Source organism: Rana temporaria, chromosome 10, assembly GCF_905171775.1.
Source record: "Rana temporaria chromosome 10, aRanTem1.1, whole genome shotgun sequence".
Taxonomy (NCBI): domain Eukaryota; kingdom Metazoa; phylum Chordata; class Amphibia; order Anura; family Ranidae; genus Rana; species Rana temporaria.
The window spans coordinates 74532179-74551620 of record NC_053498.1 but is presented as its reverse complement, the minus strand read 5'-3'; the positions used below and the strand labels follow the sequence as shown (position 1 = coordinate 74551620).

The 19442-nt window shown below is 42.3% G+C and overlaps 2 protein-coding genes across 2 annotated transcripts in view; both read left to right on the top strand.

Annotated features, from left to right (window-relative positions):
- Positions 1–1035, top strand: part of FOXR1 (forkhead box R1) — a 28923-nt gene extending 27888 nt beyond the window's left edge. The window contains exon 6 of the mRNA XM_040325496.1: positions 263–1035. Coding sequence (XP_040181430.1) covers positions 263–291 — 29 coding nt within the window. The 3' untranslated portion in view covers positions 292–1035. The remainder of the gene's footprint in view (positions 1–262) is intronic.
- A 7815-nt stretch (positions 1036–8850) lies between these two features.
- On the top strand, positions 8851–19143 carry TTC36 (tetratricopeptide repeat domain 36). The gene is made up of 3 exons (XM_040325495.1): positions 8851–8999; positions 14545–14733; positions 17513–19143. Exons 1-3 carry the CDS (start codon positions 8888–8890, stop codon positions 17767–17769), a joined length of 558 nt encoding a protein of 185 aa, XP_040181429.1. The 5' UTR covers positions 8851–8887; the 3' UTR covers positions 17770–19143.
- Positions 19144–19442: the final 299 nt, after the last annotated feature.

Genomic DNA, 19442 nt, shown 5'->3' with positions numbered 1-19442 from the left:
CGAATTCGAAAACGAACAAATTCCGAAAACGGTTGAAATATTTTCGAATTCAACCGGATTTTTCAAAAATTCGGTCAAAAACGAACGAATTCCGAAAACGAATTTAACACATGTAACGAATCTAACTTAACGAAATGAATTAAATAACAAATTAAAACGAAACAAATTTTTCCCTTTTGCACATGCCTACCCAGTATGTATCAATTCTTGCAATAAACTGACTTACATTACAGTAGTAATAATGGTGTTTTTACATTTTCAGCACTCATGGAGTTGATGTTTGGGATGTGAAGAATTCCGTCAGATGTATATTTTTCTCCTGAAGACATTTTTTTTATTTCCTTTTCTATCCCTTTTGGGGAATGATTATGTATTTATACAATCCTGAATTTAAGGATAAAAATTCAACACTTTTTGTTTAATTTTGGCATTTAATGCCATGTTCTAAAGAATATTTTATTTCATTTTGCTGTCCTCTTTTGAGAATTTGGTTAGTCATGTAATCCTAAATGTAAAGTCTAAATGCAGGAATGCTATGAAGTACCAAGCTGGACCAAAATAAACTGTATGTAGTATGGACTACATGTGGTATGCAGTGCTGCGTTAAGCAGTGGTATGGGGTTGGACTGAGTGCTGCTCAGACATTCAGAGGAAGCCTTGTAAAAATGTTATGAATACAAGGCTACTTCTGATTGTCAAAGGTGGATGATGTCACAATCTCCACCATGTCACAATCTCCACCTTAGTCAATCAGAGGGTGCCTTGTATTCATTGATAAAATTACAAGGCTTCCTGTGAATGGTGGCGCAACCTGAGTGAGTGAGTGAGCGTGTTTAAGCCTTTTGAGCCTCTGGCTCTAATCGTGTGCTTAAAAAAAACAAAAAACACCACTCTCCTTGGAATTCATGCATCTGGCGCCCCGCATGTAGATTAGGGGGCCGGACACATGTATAGGGGGGGTGGCGGTGCCCGTGCGCCCCTATTGGACAGGCTGCCACTGGTTGATGCAGTGTTGGCAGCTATTGGATTAATAAAGAGCAAAATAGTTCAAATGGGCCAGCTTGGCCCAAACAAACTATTTAACATCATAGTATTCCTGGGCTTTAAGAATTAAAAAAAAAAAAAAAAAAACATTTTTTTATTTTGTTCCAATACATTATTTGTTATATCACAAAAAAATACCATGGAAAGCACTATCTATAATGTTTAAATTCCACTTTGTCTTATTTATGATGTGTGTCTTAGTGCATGAGGACCAAGTTTCCCTAGACTAGAGCTTCTGCCATATATGGGGAATAAAAACCAAGGATTCCCTATCCTATTGATGGCATATGTATAGGTGACTTTCCATGAACACTGTTTGTATTAACCATTATTTAAGATAAAGTTAAATTTAATAAAAAAGCAGAAAACTTTCCATCGTGCATTTCTTCTTGAAAATCCATAAATATAAACCACTAATGAGACTTTTTTTTAATTTAATTTTTTTTCCTTTCAAAATATTTTTATTGTACTTTTCAAAGAAAACAAAAAATAATTCAGTTTCTCAGTCATATATTCTTATCACATATGTGCCTGGGTAGGCAACGGACTATCAACATATTAACGACAATGTTATAGGACACTTGTCCGATTTAGACAATATTCGATTGCTTAATCAAGTAACTACAAACCCTGTTTACTCCAACGAGATCATACTGTAAACAAGGGATAATGACTCAATATAATATATTATAGAGCAAGAACAAACCTAAAAGGGTAACAAGAGGGAAGGTCAGACGGAAGTTAGCTTTTATATCCGACCAAATTTAAAGCGGGGGTTCAGCAGGCTTTCGTGTTTACTTACCTTTCTAAAACAGCCACTCGTGTGTCTCACTATTATAGCCGCCCGCATTGTGTTTGGCCCGTAAACGATAGTTTATAAAATTCCTTGATGGACGTTTCCATCTTCAGTGTGGGCACTCTGAAGCCCAGCAGGATGTGTTTCCAGGATGAGGTGAATGCTGACTACGTATTTGTAGCCGCCCACATCACATGACCCTCGAGATATCGCGGGATTACAGCACAGCGCGTCTCCTGGGATTCTCATGACTCACTCCCAGGAGACATAGCGCTGGTCGGGGAAAAATGTGATACACGCCCACTCCCGCGGGGAATGGTGATTGACAGGACAGAAACTGCTGGATTACAAAGGTAAATATTGCGATAAAAAAAACGGATTAGGTATTGTCGATGGCTAGTGCCAAAGTCAAAATTTAGGGTGACCCTCCGCTTTAAGAGCGTAGTCGTACAGGAGCACATCAATAGTTCTTGGAATTCTTCAGAAAATTAGAAGCCCTAGGGTGTGTAATTCATTCATTCCAATTTTTTATAAATTTTGCTGTGGAACCTTTTTTGTGCGCTAGCATTAGTTCATAATGAGCCTGAGTGTTGAGTCTCTGGATAACTTCTGATAGGTTAGGTGCTAAGGTAGATTTCCATAATTTTGTTATGGTGAGCCTTGCTGCTGTGAGTATATTAGCGACTACAGTTCTATAATGGGGAGGATAAATGTCTAGTTTTAAACCTAATAAGGCCAATTCTGGTATGAGTATCTTTAGGTTACCAGTGAAAGACGCAATAAAGGAGGATACATTATTCCAAAAGCTAGACAAAGCTTTACAATCCCAAAGTGTATGTAGTAAATTGCCTGTATGAGTGTCACATCTCCAGCACATGGGGGATGAGGTAGGGAATATTTTGGAGGGTCTGTATGGGGTCAAATACCAGCGGTTTAGTATTTTTTTGGGGGCGTTTTCCCAGTGTTCTACACATGAAGAAGAGGTGTTATTAATGTGGATGGCTTTCTGACACTCTTCCCATGTAAAGGTTTGGGATAGATCCTTCTCCCATTCGTATTTATAGTTTTAGTTTGAAGCAGAAAAGATGCAAGGAGATATAATATAAACGCATATCAGGGAGGTTTAAGCCCCCTTTAGCTATAATCAATGACATAATTGATAATGCAATCCTAGGTTTTTTCCCCAACCAGACCAAGTTGTTTAATTTTTGAATTAATTTGTGTGAAAAATGTATCCGGTATCGGGATTGGAAGTAGTATAAGATTTTCAGCAATGTCTTAATTTTGAAAGCCGCTATCCTTCCAATCCAAGACAATTGTGTTGTTTTTTTTTAGGGCTGTTACTGATCAAAATGTTTCTGTTCGATTAATCATTTTTTTTTTTTTTTAATCGATTAATCGACTAATTTCGATTAATTATAACGCACATACAGATCCAACTACTTTTAGCTGATCTCCTTGCAGGCTGATTCCCAGTGCAGCTACCTACCACTGGAAAAATGGATAGCAGGATACAAAAAACACACAAAGGCAGCGCTCGATGGGAATAGCATTGAAACTTTTATAGTCTTCAAGTAGGTAACAAAATAAATATTGCACTGGAGATAAAATCGATGTAGCTACATAAACTGTAAAAATGGTAGCAAAAGCAGTCATAAAAAACATGTAGCTAAGTATGATACTGGTATAAAAATGTGTACAATGATACCACTGTTGAATCCAGATGAGGACAGGTTAACATCAGTCCGTCGGTATGTAGATGTCCCATGAAGGGAACTATCACAACTCCCAGTGGATGGCTGAGTGATAGAGGGAAGTGTAACAGACCTTGCGTGTGGCAGATAGTAAGGTCCCGCCGGCATGCAGATATGAAGGCACAGCAAAGGAGCCCTTCAGATGGACACAGCAAACACCCCCGGTGTCCGTGATGTCACCGGATCTCCGACGGAACTCCCTGAAGCTGGCGGAGAGGTGAGTACCAATCAAAAGAATTTTAATAGATCAAAAAAATTTAAGATTAATTGATTAATTAAAACTTAATTTGCACAGCCCTAGTTTTTTTAATAGATTGTATATCTTGAGTAACTTGGGTCAATGAAGAGGGGTAGTTGACCTCATAGAGTTTTAGGTGGGTAAGTAAGCTGAATCCCTAGATAATTAATGGGGGGGGGGGGGTTGTCCCAATTGTAGTTAGATTGCTGTTTTAGTTTAACAACTTGATCTGGTGGGATGTTCATAGGTAAAACAAAACATTTATTATGGTTAATCTTATAATAGGAAACTGATCCAAATGCATCTAGGACATTGGTTACTTCTTTTATAAGTGTGTTGGTAATGGACAAAGTTAAAAGGATGTTGTCCGCAAAAAGACCCAGCTTATGTTCAATTTGCCCGACCTTGATCCCTACGATATTGGGGTTCTCAGAGATATTGCGAGGGGTTCGATTGCTAACGAGAATATAATGGGCGATAAGGGGCACCCCCGTCTCGTACCATTTTGAGAGATTAAACTGTTTAGAGATGCTGCCTGACGTGTAAACCCTGGCAGACGGTGTTGTATAAAGTGACATTATGACTTCAAAGATGAATCCCGAGAAACCAAATCTCTTAGGCCCCGTACACACGAGAGGATATCCGCTGGAAACGGTCCGCCGGACCGTTTCCAGCAGATAAATCCTCTGGCGGATTTGGATCTGATGGCTGTACACACCATCAGATCGAAATCCGCGCGGAATTCATCCGCGGTGACGTGTCGCGCCGCTGTCGCCGCTACGCTGGAAGGTAAGTACTTCCACGCAAGCGTCAAATCATTACGACGCATGCGAGCGGACGGATTGATCCGGTGAGTCTGTACAGACGACCGGATCAATCCGCTGGACAGGATTCAAGCGGATAGATTTCTTAGCATGCTAAGAAATTTTTATCCGCTTGAAATCCATCGGCTGGATTTTTATCCGCCGATAAATGTCTGCTCGGGCCTACACACGACCGGATCTATCTGCTGGAACTGATCTGCGGATAAATCCCAGCGGATAGATCTGGTCGTGTGTACGAGGCCTTAAGGGTCTCTGCTATATATCCCCAGTGGACTCTGTCGAATGCCTTCTCCGCATCCAAACCGAGAAGCAGAGAGGGGATCTGGCCGCGCTCCACATGACTGAGCAGATCAATCATTCGCCTGGTGCTGTCTGGGCCTTGTCGGCCTCTTAGGCCTCGTACACACGACCGAACATGTCTGCTGAAACTGGTCCGCGGACCAGTTTCAGCAGACATGTTCGGTCGTGTGTACGGCCGACTGGACAATTTTCCGGCGGATCGGACAGGTTTCCAGCGGACGAATGTTTCTTAGCATGCTAAGAAACATGTCCGCTGGAAGCCTGTCCATCTGACATGTTTGGTCGTCTGTACGACTTACCGAACATGTCCGCTCGGCCGAAAGCCCTCGCATGCGTCGAAGTGATTCGACGCATGCGTGGAAGCATTGACCTTCCAGGGTTGCGCACGTCGCCGCGGCCGCGTATCCTGTCCGCGCGGATTTCGGTTTGATGGTGTGTACAATGGTTGATATTCTGTATTATTTAAAATGCACCGATGATAAAAATTATGGACCCTTCATTTATTTGTAAGTGGGCAAACTTACAAAATCTGCAGGGGATCAAATAATTTTTTTCCCCACTCTACCAGTTTGTGGACTCCTAATTTTTTAATTTTTCTACAGACGAAGGCCCCTTTCACATGGGGAGAATGCTAGCAACATATCTGCCCGGTCAGCAGGGGATCTCTCCGCTGATGCGGAGCGGACACAGACTCTATGGGGTGGTCGGATGGAATTAAACCACCCCTTCTGTTTCAATCCGACTGTCATCTGATCCATTGTAGGGATGGGGAACGGATCCCCATCTGCCTGTTTTTAGTAGACCGGATCGGATGCCAATGACACATGTCCACTGACATTTGTCGCTCCATAGAGAAGAATTGTGCCCGCTTGAAAAACTGACATGCGGACCAGATTGGAACGTCATTGTAAAAGGGGCCTCATATACCATATTTGCCGGCGTATAAGACGACCCCCGATTTTTTTCCAGGAAAAGTGTTGGTTTTGGGATATACTCGCCATATAAGACTACCCCCTTCTTACTAGTCTTTCTGGAAGCTGAGGTGTAGCTGGAACAACCACTGACAGGAACAACCGCTGACAGAACACAAATTTTCCCAGCAGTGCCTCTGTTCAGCCTATCACGGATGTCCTCTCGTCTGAGGATGAGAAGGCATCCGTGATAGGCGGAACACTGAACAGAGGCCCTGCTGGGAAAATTTGTGTTCCGCCTATCACGGAACTGTCTGAGGAGGAGGCGCGGCTTTTAAATCATGGATGCCCGCAGCCTGACGGAGACTGTCACCGGCGTATAAGACGACCCCCGACTTTGAATGCATTTTTTTGCATCCAAAAGGTCGTCTTATACGCTGGAAAATACGGTAATAATATACATTGATTTGGATTATTTTCACCAGAAATGTAGCAGAATACATATTGGTCTATATGTAGCGCCCCCTTACTTTCAGTATTGGCACTACACTAAAGTTAGTGGGGAATGGGAGAGTTACCTTGCTCCCATTCACTATTTGTTTAAATTTGGGACTCCTGTCATTCCAGAAATGTCCACTGGGTCAGTCTGTGGTCCAGGGATGCAATATCATCCCTGGCCAGCAGTTGGCGCCAGAGGGGTTCTGGCAGAGCAAGCTTTCCCCAGCAGCCAATTAGAGAAATTTCTCCTCGCAAGGGGAAGGGTATATCTGTGACCGGTGTCATGTGTTCTAAAATCTTCGCGGGGTCCCCGTTCCAGGTGTGGCATCCACCTTCAGGGTGCGCGCATCCATGGACCCCGCCGGCGTGAACCACCTGGCCAAAATTGCAGTCTACGAAAACCCTCATCTGGAGGTACAAGGGGACCCCAGTGACTTGCTGGGTTTCCGGTTCCACTGAAAGGATCCCAGGCTGGGTGCTGTACGATTGGGGAGTCAGTTTGAGGAGGACCCAGAGACAGGTCGTCCAACAGAGCCTGAACAAACCAATTGGGGATCCAGTGACCAGAATGTTGACAGGTATGTTGCTGTCATCTGGTGACCAATGCAGAAATCTACTGGGAGGATTGCTTTATTTATCTACCTCGCTCAATTATTGTAATTTGGCCCGTGAGACAGGCCTGCATCCTCCCAGAAATCCTAAGTGACACCTTGGCTGCCAGACTTATACAAAGGGGTCTGTCCGGGGGCACTTTACCCACTCCAAGCAGAGTGGCGACGAGTTACAAATTGGTACTACGCAGAGCAGTACTGACTGCTCCATCTAATATCCAGGCCTGATACCGCAAGGTTCTCTTTTTCTTTCCCTCATCAACCTTGACCTTCCTAATTGATGTTGATGTTGGCCGTGTTTGGCCTGGAAAATAAAGCATTGAGAAAACCTTTATTCACTGTCTGGACCTTCGCTCACTGCTTTTGTTCTCACTATTACACCCCTAGACAACGCCAGGGTAACTTAGCAGGCCGGTCCCAAAATCAACCAGCGGCTCCTTCGGGGGTGAGCGCTACATATATTTATGAAGAAAGATTTATTTGCATAATTTTATAACCGAAACAAAGACATTTTTTTTTTACGTTTTCTGCCTTTTTTCATCTAATTTGCAAAAAAATAAACTTAGTAGTGATTAAATACCACCAAAAGAAAGCTGTATTTGTGTTAAAAAACAAAACAAAATGTAATATGGCACAGTGTAGCATGACCGCGCAGTTGTCAGTCAAAGTGTGACAGCGCTGAAAGATGAAAATTGGCCTGGACAGGAAGAAGATGTAAAAGTGTCCGGTATTGAAGTGGTTAAATACCAGCCCAGTCTTGTGTAATTATTCTTGTAAAGTACAATTCAGCGTGCTTTTATTTGAATTAACTAGTTGCTGACCAGCCGCCGTCCTTTTACGGCGGCAGGTCGGCTCTCCTGCGCGAGAGCCCGTACTATATGGGCGCGATTGCCGCCGGGCACACACGATCGCTCGTTACAGAGCGAGGACCGGGAGCTGTGTGTGTAAACACACAGCTCCCGGTCCTGTCAGGGAGAGAAATGCTGATGTCAGTCCACCCCCCACAGTTAGAACACACCCAAGGAACATACTCAACCCCTTCACTGCCAGTGGCATTTTTATAGTAATCCAATGCATTTTTTAGCACTGATCGCTATGAAAATGCCAATGGTCCCAAAAATTTGTCAAAAGTGGCCGAAGTGTCCACCATAATGTCACAGTCCCGAAAAAAAAAATGCTGATCGCCGCCATTACTAGTAAAAAAATAAATATTAATAAAAATACCCCCTATTTTGTAAACGCTATAACTTGTGCGCAAACCAATCAATAAACACATATTGCGATTTTTTTTATTTTTTTTTTACGAAAAATATGTAGAAGAATACGTATCGGCCTAAACTGAGGGAAAAAAAATGTTTTTTTTATATATTTTTGGGGGATATTTATTATAGCAAAAAGTAAAAAATATTAATTTTTTTCAAAATTGTCGCTCTATTTTTGTTTATATCGCAAAAACTAAAAACCACAGAGGTGATCAAATACCACCAAAAGAAAGACGCCAATTTTGTTTGGGAGCCACGTTGCACGACCACGCAATTGTCAGTTAAAGCGACGCAGTGCCGAATCGCAAAAAGTCCTCTGGTCTTTGACCAGCAATATATTCCGGGGGTTAAGTGGTTAACCAGTGCAGCCAATGACCTCACTAGAAGTTTCTCCATGTTCCCTAAAATGCCAACAAAGACGTATCAGGGATTGTAAGTGAAGAAGTGGTGGGATAAGCATGGAACTACATTATGTTATACAGGACACATTTTTCTTTTTTACGTTAAACAAAGCCAGCTGTAAGTCACATCTGGTCAAAAGCCACCTCCACCCCTGCATTCTATTGGTTGCTCCTGCTCCTCCCTATGTGTCTCTGAGATAAAAGTGTCAGTACTTTTCCATCCTCTGTCACTCTAGAAAAAATCCATAATGTGTACTCGCAATGATGCAGCAGTCCTGCATGCCCTTTTCAACCCTAATGTCCCTTTTGGTGACATTAATGAACAGAATGAAGAAAACCTACAAGAGAACGCAAATCAAGGTAAGCCAACATTCGTTTGATCGAAGTTATTATTTTTATTATATCAATTGTTATTGTCATTTAATAGAACACATACTCTTGTTCTGGGCACTGAAGGGATTGGATTGATGAACAGAATATAAGGGAGAAAGCAAGGTTCAAATGCATCACACATACAGTGCAAGAATGTGGGAGGCCATTAATCATATGATGAGAGCAGGGAGTAGGCATGCTGCTACCTGTAGTCCAGCTGGACCTGATAAGACTTACAGTAGTTCCAGAGAAACAGGATAAATATCAGTGGTATTTGATGTGACTTGTAGTACTTCAGAAACTGCAGAGACACCGATGGGATTTGTAGTTAATACTGGTCTATGAACTGTCCAAGGTTGCAAACTGGATTAGTATCCCTAAAAAACTGGGACACGTGTCACATACTGGATAACTAATATGCACGCAATGGGTTCAAGGGTCTGAATGTAGATCAGTTTTGGAAGAGTACAACAAAACACCATACTGTCATAGATGCTAAAGGAGGCCATCTCATTGTAGATACATTTTGTCTATATGCTGTATGTTCTGGCACCTGATAAATGCTCTTTGTTGCTGCAGGTACAGCAAGCCCACATGATGCCATTTCCACTAATCTCAAATGATTCTTTCCCTGCTCTCAATTACATTTCCAGACCACTTCAACGGCTCAAATAACTTTAGAACAGTTATTTACACACATAGAAATACTAACCTGATACTTACCCCACGCTACTAAACAAAAGTGAGTGTTTCTTGCACTTTGTGTCCCCACTGGAGAGATTCGGCTCACTTCCTGCCACAATGACCACATAGGAGGTGAGTGAAAATCTGTCAGTGACACGAACAGAAAAAACCTGACTAACCCTTCCTCACACTATATATATATATATATATATATATATATATATATATATATATATATATATATATATAAATAAATATACACACACACAGTGTCTTGAAAAAGTATTCATACCCCTTGACATTTTCCACATATTGTCATGTTACAACCAAAAACATAAATGTATTTTATGGTGTAGACCAAAACAAAGTGGCACATAATTGTGAAGTGGAAGAAAGATGATAAACGGTTTTTCCAATTTTTTTTACAAATAAATATGTGAAAAGTGTGCAATTGTTTTTAGCCCCTTTACTCTTATACCCCTAACTAAATTCTATCTGCTCTTGAGCACCTGTTCTTGTGTCTGATTCTCTGTTGCTGACATTTTCTGAACCTGACTCTGCTTGAACGCTGCCCAGACACCTGGCTTGCCTTTATACTATATTTCTGCCTGATCCCCTGGATTATCTGCCTTGCTGTTACTGACCCTGTTCTGGTTCCTGACTATCCCACTGCCTGCTGTCCTTGTCTTTATCTGCTCAGACTTTGCCAACCTGGATTGTCTGACTTTCAGTGAGGCATGAAGTCAAGGCTATTCAGCAATCAATATCAAAGTCCCAAAACCCTACCATTCTATATAACCAGGGAAGGAGATGCATGCTGTCATGAATCTCATTCAAAGTCCCACCCCTCTTCCATGTTTTACAGTGGTAGGAATAATGCCCCATTGTTGGTGTCAATAGTGGGAGGATTAATGTTTCGTATCAGTAGGAGGACTTATGTTCCAAGGGCCAGATAAAAGTAAGCAAAGGGCCCCAGTTTGGAGGCCCCTGATCTTGATTATTGCATTTTTTATAAAAAAAAATTAATCCAGTATAAAGGAAATGGAAGTGGTGAAAAAATACTTGTAGGTTTAAGTAGTAATTTTTTGCATATTAATTCTTCATGGTTTATGTAATTGGGAAAGAAAGGAATCCTTGTCTTTGTACTTTGTCTCATCTAATTCACAGCTTCTGCACTGATTTAATTTTCCCCACAAAGCACTCAAACATTTATTTTGCAGATGGATATACTTTTAAGACCACTTTCAAACTGGAGGGGTTTTTCAGGTGCTTTAGTGCTACAAATAGCACCTGTAAAGTGCTTCATCTGCAATCCAAGTGTAAAAGCCAGAGGGGTGCTTTAGGAGCGGTGTATACTACGCTCCTGAAGCGCCCCCTGCCCATTGAAATCAATGGGCAGCACAGATGAAGCGGCGCTTTGCAGGAGTTTCTAACCCTTTATTCGACCACTAGTGGGAGATAAAAGCGCCCCTCTAGTTGGCAAAAAGCACCTCTAAAACGACAGTAAAATGTCAAAAAACACAAGCGCTTTCAGTGTGAAAGTGCTCTAAACTGTGTCATTAAAACATAGCTCCCAACTGTCCCTGATTTTGAGGGACTGTGCCTGATTTGGAATAATGTCCCTCTTTCCTCCTTATTTGTCCCTCATTTTAATCTGCTCTGTGTTTCCCAGTGCTAATCCTTTCATCCAAATTCTAAATTGCTGCATTTGTAAATTTCAAAAGCCAATATAAAGGAATGGTAGTGGTTAACCACTTGCCGACCACCTTCCACTTATATACTGTGGCAAGGCGACTCGGCTGTGCAAACCGACGGATCCCCGTTCTGATAGGGGAGGAGAGAAAGATCAACTGTTCCTAGTGATCAGGAACAGCATTCTCTTTCTACTCCCAGTCAGTCCATCCACTTGACAAGTTAGAAAGCACCTTCCTAGGGAACACTTAACCCTTTGATTGCCCCTAATGTTAACCCCTTCCCTGCCAGTGCCATTTATACAGTGATCAGTGCGTTTTTATAGCACTGATACTGTATTGATGTCACTGGTCACCAAAAAGTGTAATTTAGTGTCAGATTTGTCGCAGTCCCGCTACAAATCGCTGACTTTTTTTGGGCGGTAAAAAAAATTGCATTAAGCGTATAGTGATTGGTTTGGGCAAAAGTTATAGTGTCTACAAAGTAAGGGAAAGATTTAGGGACTTATTTCATTGTTTTTTACTAGTAATGATGGCATTTAGTAAAAACTATAAAAAAAAGTCCCTAAATCTTTCCCTTATTTTGTAGACACTATAACTTTTGCACAAACCAATCGCTATAGGCTTATTGCAATTTTTTTTTACCAAAAACATGAAGCAGAATACATATTGGTCTAAACTGATGAATACATTTTAGTTTTTTTTTATAAATTGCCAGTCTTATTTGTTCATAGTGCAAAAAATAAAAACTGCAGAGGTGATCAAATACCACCAAAGGAAAGCTCTATTTGTGGGGAAAAAAGGACATCAATTTTGTTTGGGTACAACGTCACAAGACATTGCAATTGTGAGTGCCGCATCGCAAAAAATGGCCTGGTCATTAAGAGGTAAATCCTTCGGGGGCTGAAGTGGTTAAAAAGCACTTGTGGGTTTAACTAAGCATTTTTTTTTTTTGTATAATTCTCCTTTTTAAGGGGGCATGGTAGGGGGTGTGTCCTATGCCTACTAATTTTTGCTAATAGCTGCCCCTCCTTCACATCTCAAAAAGTTTGGAGGTATGATTAAAACCAGAAATGTATTATGTGTATTTTTCTTTAAAAGTCTGTTCTGTACCTTGTCAGAAGCTTTCTGTCATCCAAGTTGTCCAGATTTGTAAACGGGATTGTTGGTCCAGCCTTTTTCAATGACTTCCCTATTGGTAGTGGCAACGCAATAGCAGCTGATCCTCTGGCTGTTGCGTTGCAACTCTCTGTACATATGCGCCACAAGTTTTACAGAGTGAAAGCCATTTACTTATTTTTTCATCTGGAAGCCATGCACGTGATTTTTTTTTTTGTCAATTTAAGGGGCAGTTCCAGCATGTTGAATGTGTCCTTCTCCCCTCAAATCTGTCTCACATGAATACTGAGTCTGCTAGCAGGGCAGCTCTTGCAGAGTAACTCTAAGGCCGCGTACACACGGTCGAACATGTCCGCTGAAACTGGTCCGCGGACCAGTTTCCGCGGACATGTCCGACCGTGTGTACGGCCCAGCGGACAAAAGTTTCTTAGCAAGCTAAGAAACTTGTCCGCTGGAAACATGTCCTTCGGACATGTCCGATGGTTAGTACACCTAATCGGACATGTCTGCTGGTTATGACGTGTAACCAGCGTCCCGAAATCCCGCGCATGCGTCAAATTGATTTGACGCATGCGTGGAAGCATTGCACTTCCGTGTTTGAGAACGTCGGTGTCTTCTACATCACCACGTTCTCTGTCCGCAGGGATTTTGGTCTGATGGTGTGTACACACATCAGACCAAAAGCTCCCGTTTTCATCGGACATGTCTCCTCGTGTGTACGGGGCCTAATAGGAATTATTGATGGGGCTCCTGCCCCCTGCTAGCCTATTGGACTCTACACTGCCAGGAGTGACGTATGCAAGCTTCAGCAACGGATTTGTGTTCTCTGATTCAACAAGGTTGAGCTTGTGATGTCATAGCCCCATCTCTTCACCTCATTTAATCAGAGAACGTTTTGCATTGCTTTAGAAAATGCACAGTGTTTCCTGAATGATATCTATGCCGGAAAAGCGACCTCCTTTTTTCAATATGCAGCAGAGCAGCCGCTCGGCAGCTTCCACAGGTATGGAAAATACCTACTTATAGTAGTCCAAACTGGACCAATGTAACTATGTAAAAATGTACATACATATACTTCAGCTTTGATGCTAATTAAAATAAAATAAAATAAATGCTCTCTGAGATAATAGAAAGCAGCTGACACTCACTAGATAAATCATGTAAACAGGTCAAATATAAATAATAGTGCAGGGCTCATGGTGTAAAAAGTGAAGAAATAATACTGTGCAATTAACAAATATTAAATCAATACCTGGTGTACCCCAGATGATGTCCAATAGGTGGAAATGCGCCAAGTGACTCTTGTGGAGCCATTGCAGTTCCCTTCTGATGCATCTTTGAAATTTTTTAAGCGCTATTGAATGAATGAATGAAAAACTTATATAGCGCGGCACATGCGAACTGAATCGCCTCTGGGCCAGGTTTGCAAGATAACTGAAATACATCACAGGTGACATCATTTGCTTCTCAGTGATTGCAGTATTCTAGACTGCATCTCCCCATGGTAATACATAAAACCTGGCCTGTTAGTGGGCCCTGTAGGGCAGGGTTGATGACCACTGCTATAGACCATCCATCCGAAATAGCTGAATAAGGTTGAGGTATTGCCTCATATATGCTTGGTTGACTCATTACAAACCAGTATATGAGTCCACACTCTCTGGTAAGCGTGCCTATTTTACTCCTTGGTGGTGGATTGCACAAACCAGTATTTTTTCTATTGTGCCTTCACATGGGTATCTTATCTCAAGGATTTAAATTTCTTGGTGGACTATCTTTTATTGAACTTTTATTTTGAAGCCATTGAATTTTATGCATTCAATAATTTTTGCATTATTGATCACAACATGGAATTCACTATTTTATTTTGCTGTTGGACTTTGTTTTATTTGTGTGCATATTAACAGTTTCATTGCCTTATTGTCACACCTATTGATTTAATATTTGTTCATTGCACTGTATTATTCACATTATTATTTTTCTTCAGAAGGAATAAAAAAGTGTAGATATTTTATGGGGATGTTTTCTCTTTCGTATAGATTGCAGTTTCCCACCTGCTTTACTAGAAGAGGTACGGAATCTGGAACTGCTTGGTGTTCAAGCTGCAGAATCTGGAGATCTGATAACAGCTGTGCAAAAATTTAGTAAGGCTGTGGAGCTTCTTCCTGATCGAGCATCTGCATACAACAACCGTGCACAAGTGCTACGCCTACAGGGAGACATTACTGGTACTACACTGCAACTACACAATTACAGTATATAGTTTCATTTTAGCATGTGCCAGGTTGCTTCCAACCATTATAAAACAGCATTCTGTATATGTAAATGATGGCGATAAACTGTTAAGGAGCTGGCGCCAGAATGTGAACATGTGAATGTAACGTTACACGCCCCCACACACACACCCTCCTGTCCCCTTGGTGCTCACCAGTAGTACAAGTTGTGGATCTGGCCTTTCTTTTGCCTCCTCCCCCAGATTCTGGGCTTCAATGCACCCTGCTATCCTGCCCCATCCCCTTGCCTCTTTCCCTCTGTGGTAGCATCATTCTTGCTCAAGCATGCTGACCACTGGGGGAGGTATTATCACTGGTTGTTAAGGACACCAGGACACCTGCGGGTTCCAGTTCCTAACAACAAATCCCTGTTGGTGCTGGTTGTTAAAGTGGAGTTCCACCCAAAAGTGGAACTTCCGTTTAAACCACTCCTCACCCCCTTACATGCCACATTTTGCATGTAATTTTTTTTTTTGGGGGGGGGGGGAGTGGGGGCTTGAGTAGGAGTGGGACTTCCTCTCCCACTTCCTCCTTCCACCCAGGGACCGCTTAGGCGAATCGTCATATTGCCTAATGCGGCCCCTCCCTGTAGCCGATCACTGGGACACGTGACAGGTCCCAGGCAATCGCCTGTCCACTCAGGGAGCATACGCAATTGAGTGCCTGGTTGTGAAGCCGAAAGTTGTCATGGCCGGGTGCCCACAGTTAGAATAGAGGTGCCGGCGGAGGGGGGGGGGGGGGGGCGAAGCTTCAAACGTTGCGTCGCTGGACAGTGAAACTATTAAAAGCCAGCAGCTACACTTTTTGTAGCTGGTGACTTTTAATAAACATAAAAAATGCTGGAACTCCCCTTTAAGGACCCGGCGCCAGACGGCATCCTTAACCACTTGCCGCCCGCCAATGACAGATTGACGTCGGCAAAGTGGTTGTAGAATCCTGACTGGATGTCATATGACGTCCTCAGGATTCTGAGCCGCTGCGCGCCCCCGGGGGCGCGCATCGTGTCGATCGTTGTTGCAGGGTGTCAGTCTGACACCCCGCAACACCGATCTAGGTAAAGAGTCTCTCACGGAGACACTTTACCACGTGATCAGCCGTGTCCAATCACGGCTGATCACGATGTAAACAGCAAAAGCCGGTAATCGGCTTTTCCTCACTCGCGTCTGTCAGACGCGAGTAGAGGAGAGCCGATCGGCTGCTCCTGTGACAGGGGGGGTTTGTGCTGATCGATTATCAGCACAGCCCCCCCTGAGGATGCCCACTGGACCACCAGGGATTTAAATCAAAGGTATGTAACCCTAAAGCACCAGGGATGACGCATAATGGATGCCAATCAGTGCCCACAATGGGCATCACTGATTGGCAGGCATTGTTTGGCACTGATTGGCATCCATTAGTACAACACAGTGCCCATCTATGCCGCCTATCAGTACCCATCCATGCCACCTATCAGTGCCTATACGTGTCGCCTATCTCTGCCCATCCGTGCCACCTATCCCTGCCCATCCGTGCCGCCTATCCCTGCCCATCCGTGCCGCCTATCCCTGCCCATCTGTGCCCATCCTTGCCACCCATCAGTGCCGCATATTGGTGCCCATCAATGCCACCACATCAGTGCCACCTTATCGGTGCCCATCAGTGCCACCTTATCAGTGCCAGTCAGTGCAGTACCATCAGTGCCCATTAGTGAAGGAGAAAACATACTTATTTACAGTGTTTTATAACGGAAACAAAAAAAGTTTTTTTTTTTCTCTAAATTTTCGGATTTTTTTTAATTTTTTTTGCAGAAAATAAAAATCCCAGAGGTGATCAAATACCACCAAAAGAAAGCTCTATTTGTGGGTACAAAATGATAAAAATTTAGTTTGGGTAAAGTGTAGCATGACCGCGCAATTGTAATTTAAAGTGCAACAGCGCTAAAAATTGGTCTGGGCGGGAAGGTGTATAAGTGCCCTGTATGGAAGTGGTTTCAAGCATATTGGCTGTAATGCAACACACCATGCATTTAAAAAAAAAAAAATATCTTAGCTACTTGTACATTATTTTCCTTACAATGTGAATGATTGATTACAAAAGCATTTGGCAATCTTTTTAAATCCCTTGCATGATTCGTAGGTATTCATGGCTTATTTGCAGAGGGCCTTAGAGAGCTCCATTGATCTTGGCATGATGACACCTGTAAATAAATAGTAAAAAGAAAACTAGACCTAGACTAGACATCTGAGGTTCAAATAAGACATGTTCCACCTGCACATTCCCTAGGGCTTGGTTCACACTAGTGCAGGCCGTGTGACCTGCATTTGCCCAGGCACGGCAGCCCACTCATTTTAATTGCCTGATGTGCCGTGTGAAACGCACAAAAAAATGGCTACAGGGAAATCACAATGCAGGCTGAGATGCATGGGGGTGCCATTCAAAACGTCAGCCCTGCTCGTCTTGCAAGAGTAGAGCGATTCAGTTGCGGGAATCTATGCGATTCCCACACCTGCAACCGGAACGCATGGCCCGCACTAGTGGGAACCGAGCCTAAGAAGGTTCTATAATGTTGAAATCATTGGCACCTAATCTGTAACACCTGATTCCAATTTTACAGATTTGACGTGGTGGTAAATGTAGAGTGTACTTACATTCTCCATATGACAAATCTGCATTTTTTTTTATTTTAGAAAATGAATACGTTATGTCATGAAATGAACTGTATATGTACTAAATCCACTGGTCTGTTTACTTCCAGGTGCCCTTGGGAATCTGAATCGTGCATTGGAGCTGAGTGGAGGGAAAGGGATTGTAGCCCGCCAGGCTCTGGTTCAGCATGGACTAATTCTCAGATTAAATGGAAATGAAGAAGAAGCTAAGAATGATTTTCTTCAAGCAGCCGAACAAGGCAGTGATTTTGCTAAACAGCAGTTAGTTTTGCTCAACCCATATGCTGCACTTTGTAACAGAATGCTCAGGGACATGATACAAAACTTGCATGTGCCAAACCCATAGGAGTTCTTAGTTACATAGTCAACTTGAAGTTCAACCAAAACAAAAACGAAACATCCAGTTAATACTTTTAGAAAAAGCCCCCCCAAAAAAATCACCCACAGTGTGGCACAATTTGCTTTATTAGGGAAAACATTTTACTTCCTATTGCAAGTTGTATACTGCCCTGGATCTTCATTCTGCAGTATTATTTCATTTTTTTTTTTTTTTACTATTCGGTTACTATTTTTAATTCTTTGTTGAGCTTTAGAAGGTTTATAAAAAAGGAAATGTGTCTGCGGTATTATGTCTTATAAATATTAATAGCCATTTATGCATTTAGAAGCATTTCCAGCTCTTTTCTAAACAGGCTACTAAATGAGACTTTCAAAGTTTATTGCACAGTCAACCCCTTTTGTATGCGGAGGTTAAACCACTTTTCCTCTAGTAGCAAACTCTATCTTTTTCTCTTTTGCAGTGACCTTAAAGTAAACAAAGTTCAGCTGGACTTTATGGACCACATATGTATTCAACCAATAGGACTATACCCACCCCATTGAAGCTTACACAGGGTCAAGGCCTTTCCCTGCCCTCTTGTGACTGGGCTAAGCGGCCAATTGCCTATACCTAAGGGGTTTCACGTGGAAGGAAGGGGGTAAAGTCACATACACCCCCCAAAAGTAGCAGGAATCCAATGATGAAAAAAGCATCCAAGAGGCTCTGGGACTTTGATGGGTACCCTAACAGGTTCCTAGAAAAGAACAGTCCAAATTAATTTATTAGGTTGTACTATCAAACAGCCCACACGTTTTGGGGTCAGAAAACAATTCCCCTTTTATTAGGGCTTCAGTTAAAATAAGAACCTTTAATGAACTCAAAATAGAAATTCCTTGGGTGAATCTGTGGATGAAAGCTAAATACTGGATCAGGAGAGTTATTGGCCATCAGTATCTGCATGAGCAATCAAGGTAAGAAGCTAGAAGTAGCAGGTCAGGCACTTAAAGCGGAGCTAAACCCTCCTATCATTTTCAGCTAAGGAAGCTGCCATCTTGGCCTCTGTTTAATCTTCAACTGCTATGATGCGGCACATGTGATCAGTTATGACACCAGCATTTGATGGTTTGACAGTCTCTGTCCTGGGTCCAGTTCTATTTAATCTATATGTACATGATAGAACTAAAGGTTTGTGGGGCAAGGTATGTATTTTTGCTGATGACACAAATGTGTGTAGTAGGGAAGATATTCTATTGAACAAACCGTACATCAGGCAAGACAAGGAATAGCAGTGACGTCTTGGCACTGATGGAGAGTGTCTGAATTATGTTATTCCAATATGCCTGTGTAACTTATCTTTGCTGTAAGTAGATTTGCTATTAAACTCTTGTGCTTTTAATTGAACGCTGTGCAATCAGTTTGTTTCATCTTCCTTCTGGTTTACTGCATGATCGGGGTCTGAGGCTCCTATGAGATCAATATATGCATCACTGGCGTCCAATAACAGACTGAACAGTTGAGCTGGCTTATACCTGAAGTGGGGGGGGTAAATACTCACTAATGGGTGTATAGGCCTTGAAAGATCTTATTATCTGGTAAGAAGAAAACAAAAGATATCTATCCCTTCTTGGGGAGCACAAGGGGATACACCTGTCGTTAATAGGAAGGACACCACCCTTTTTTTGGATTATGTGAAGGACTTT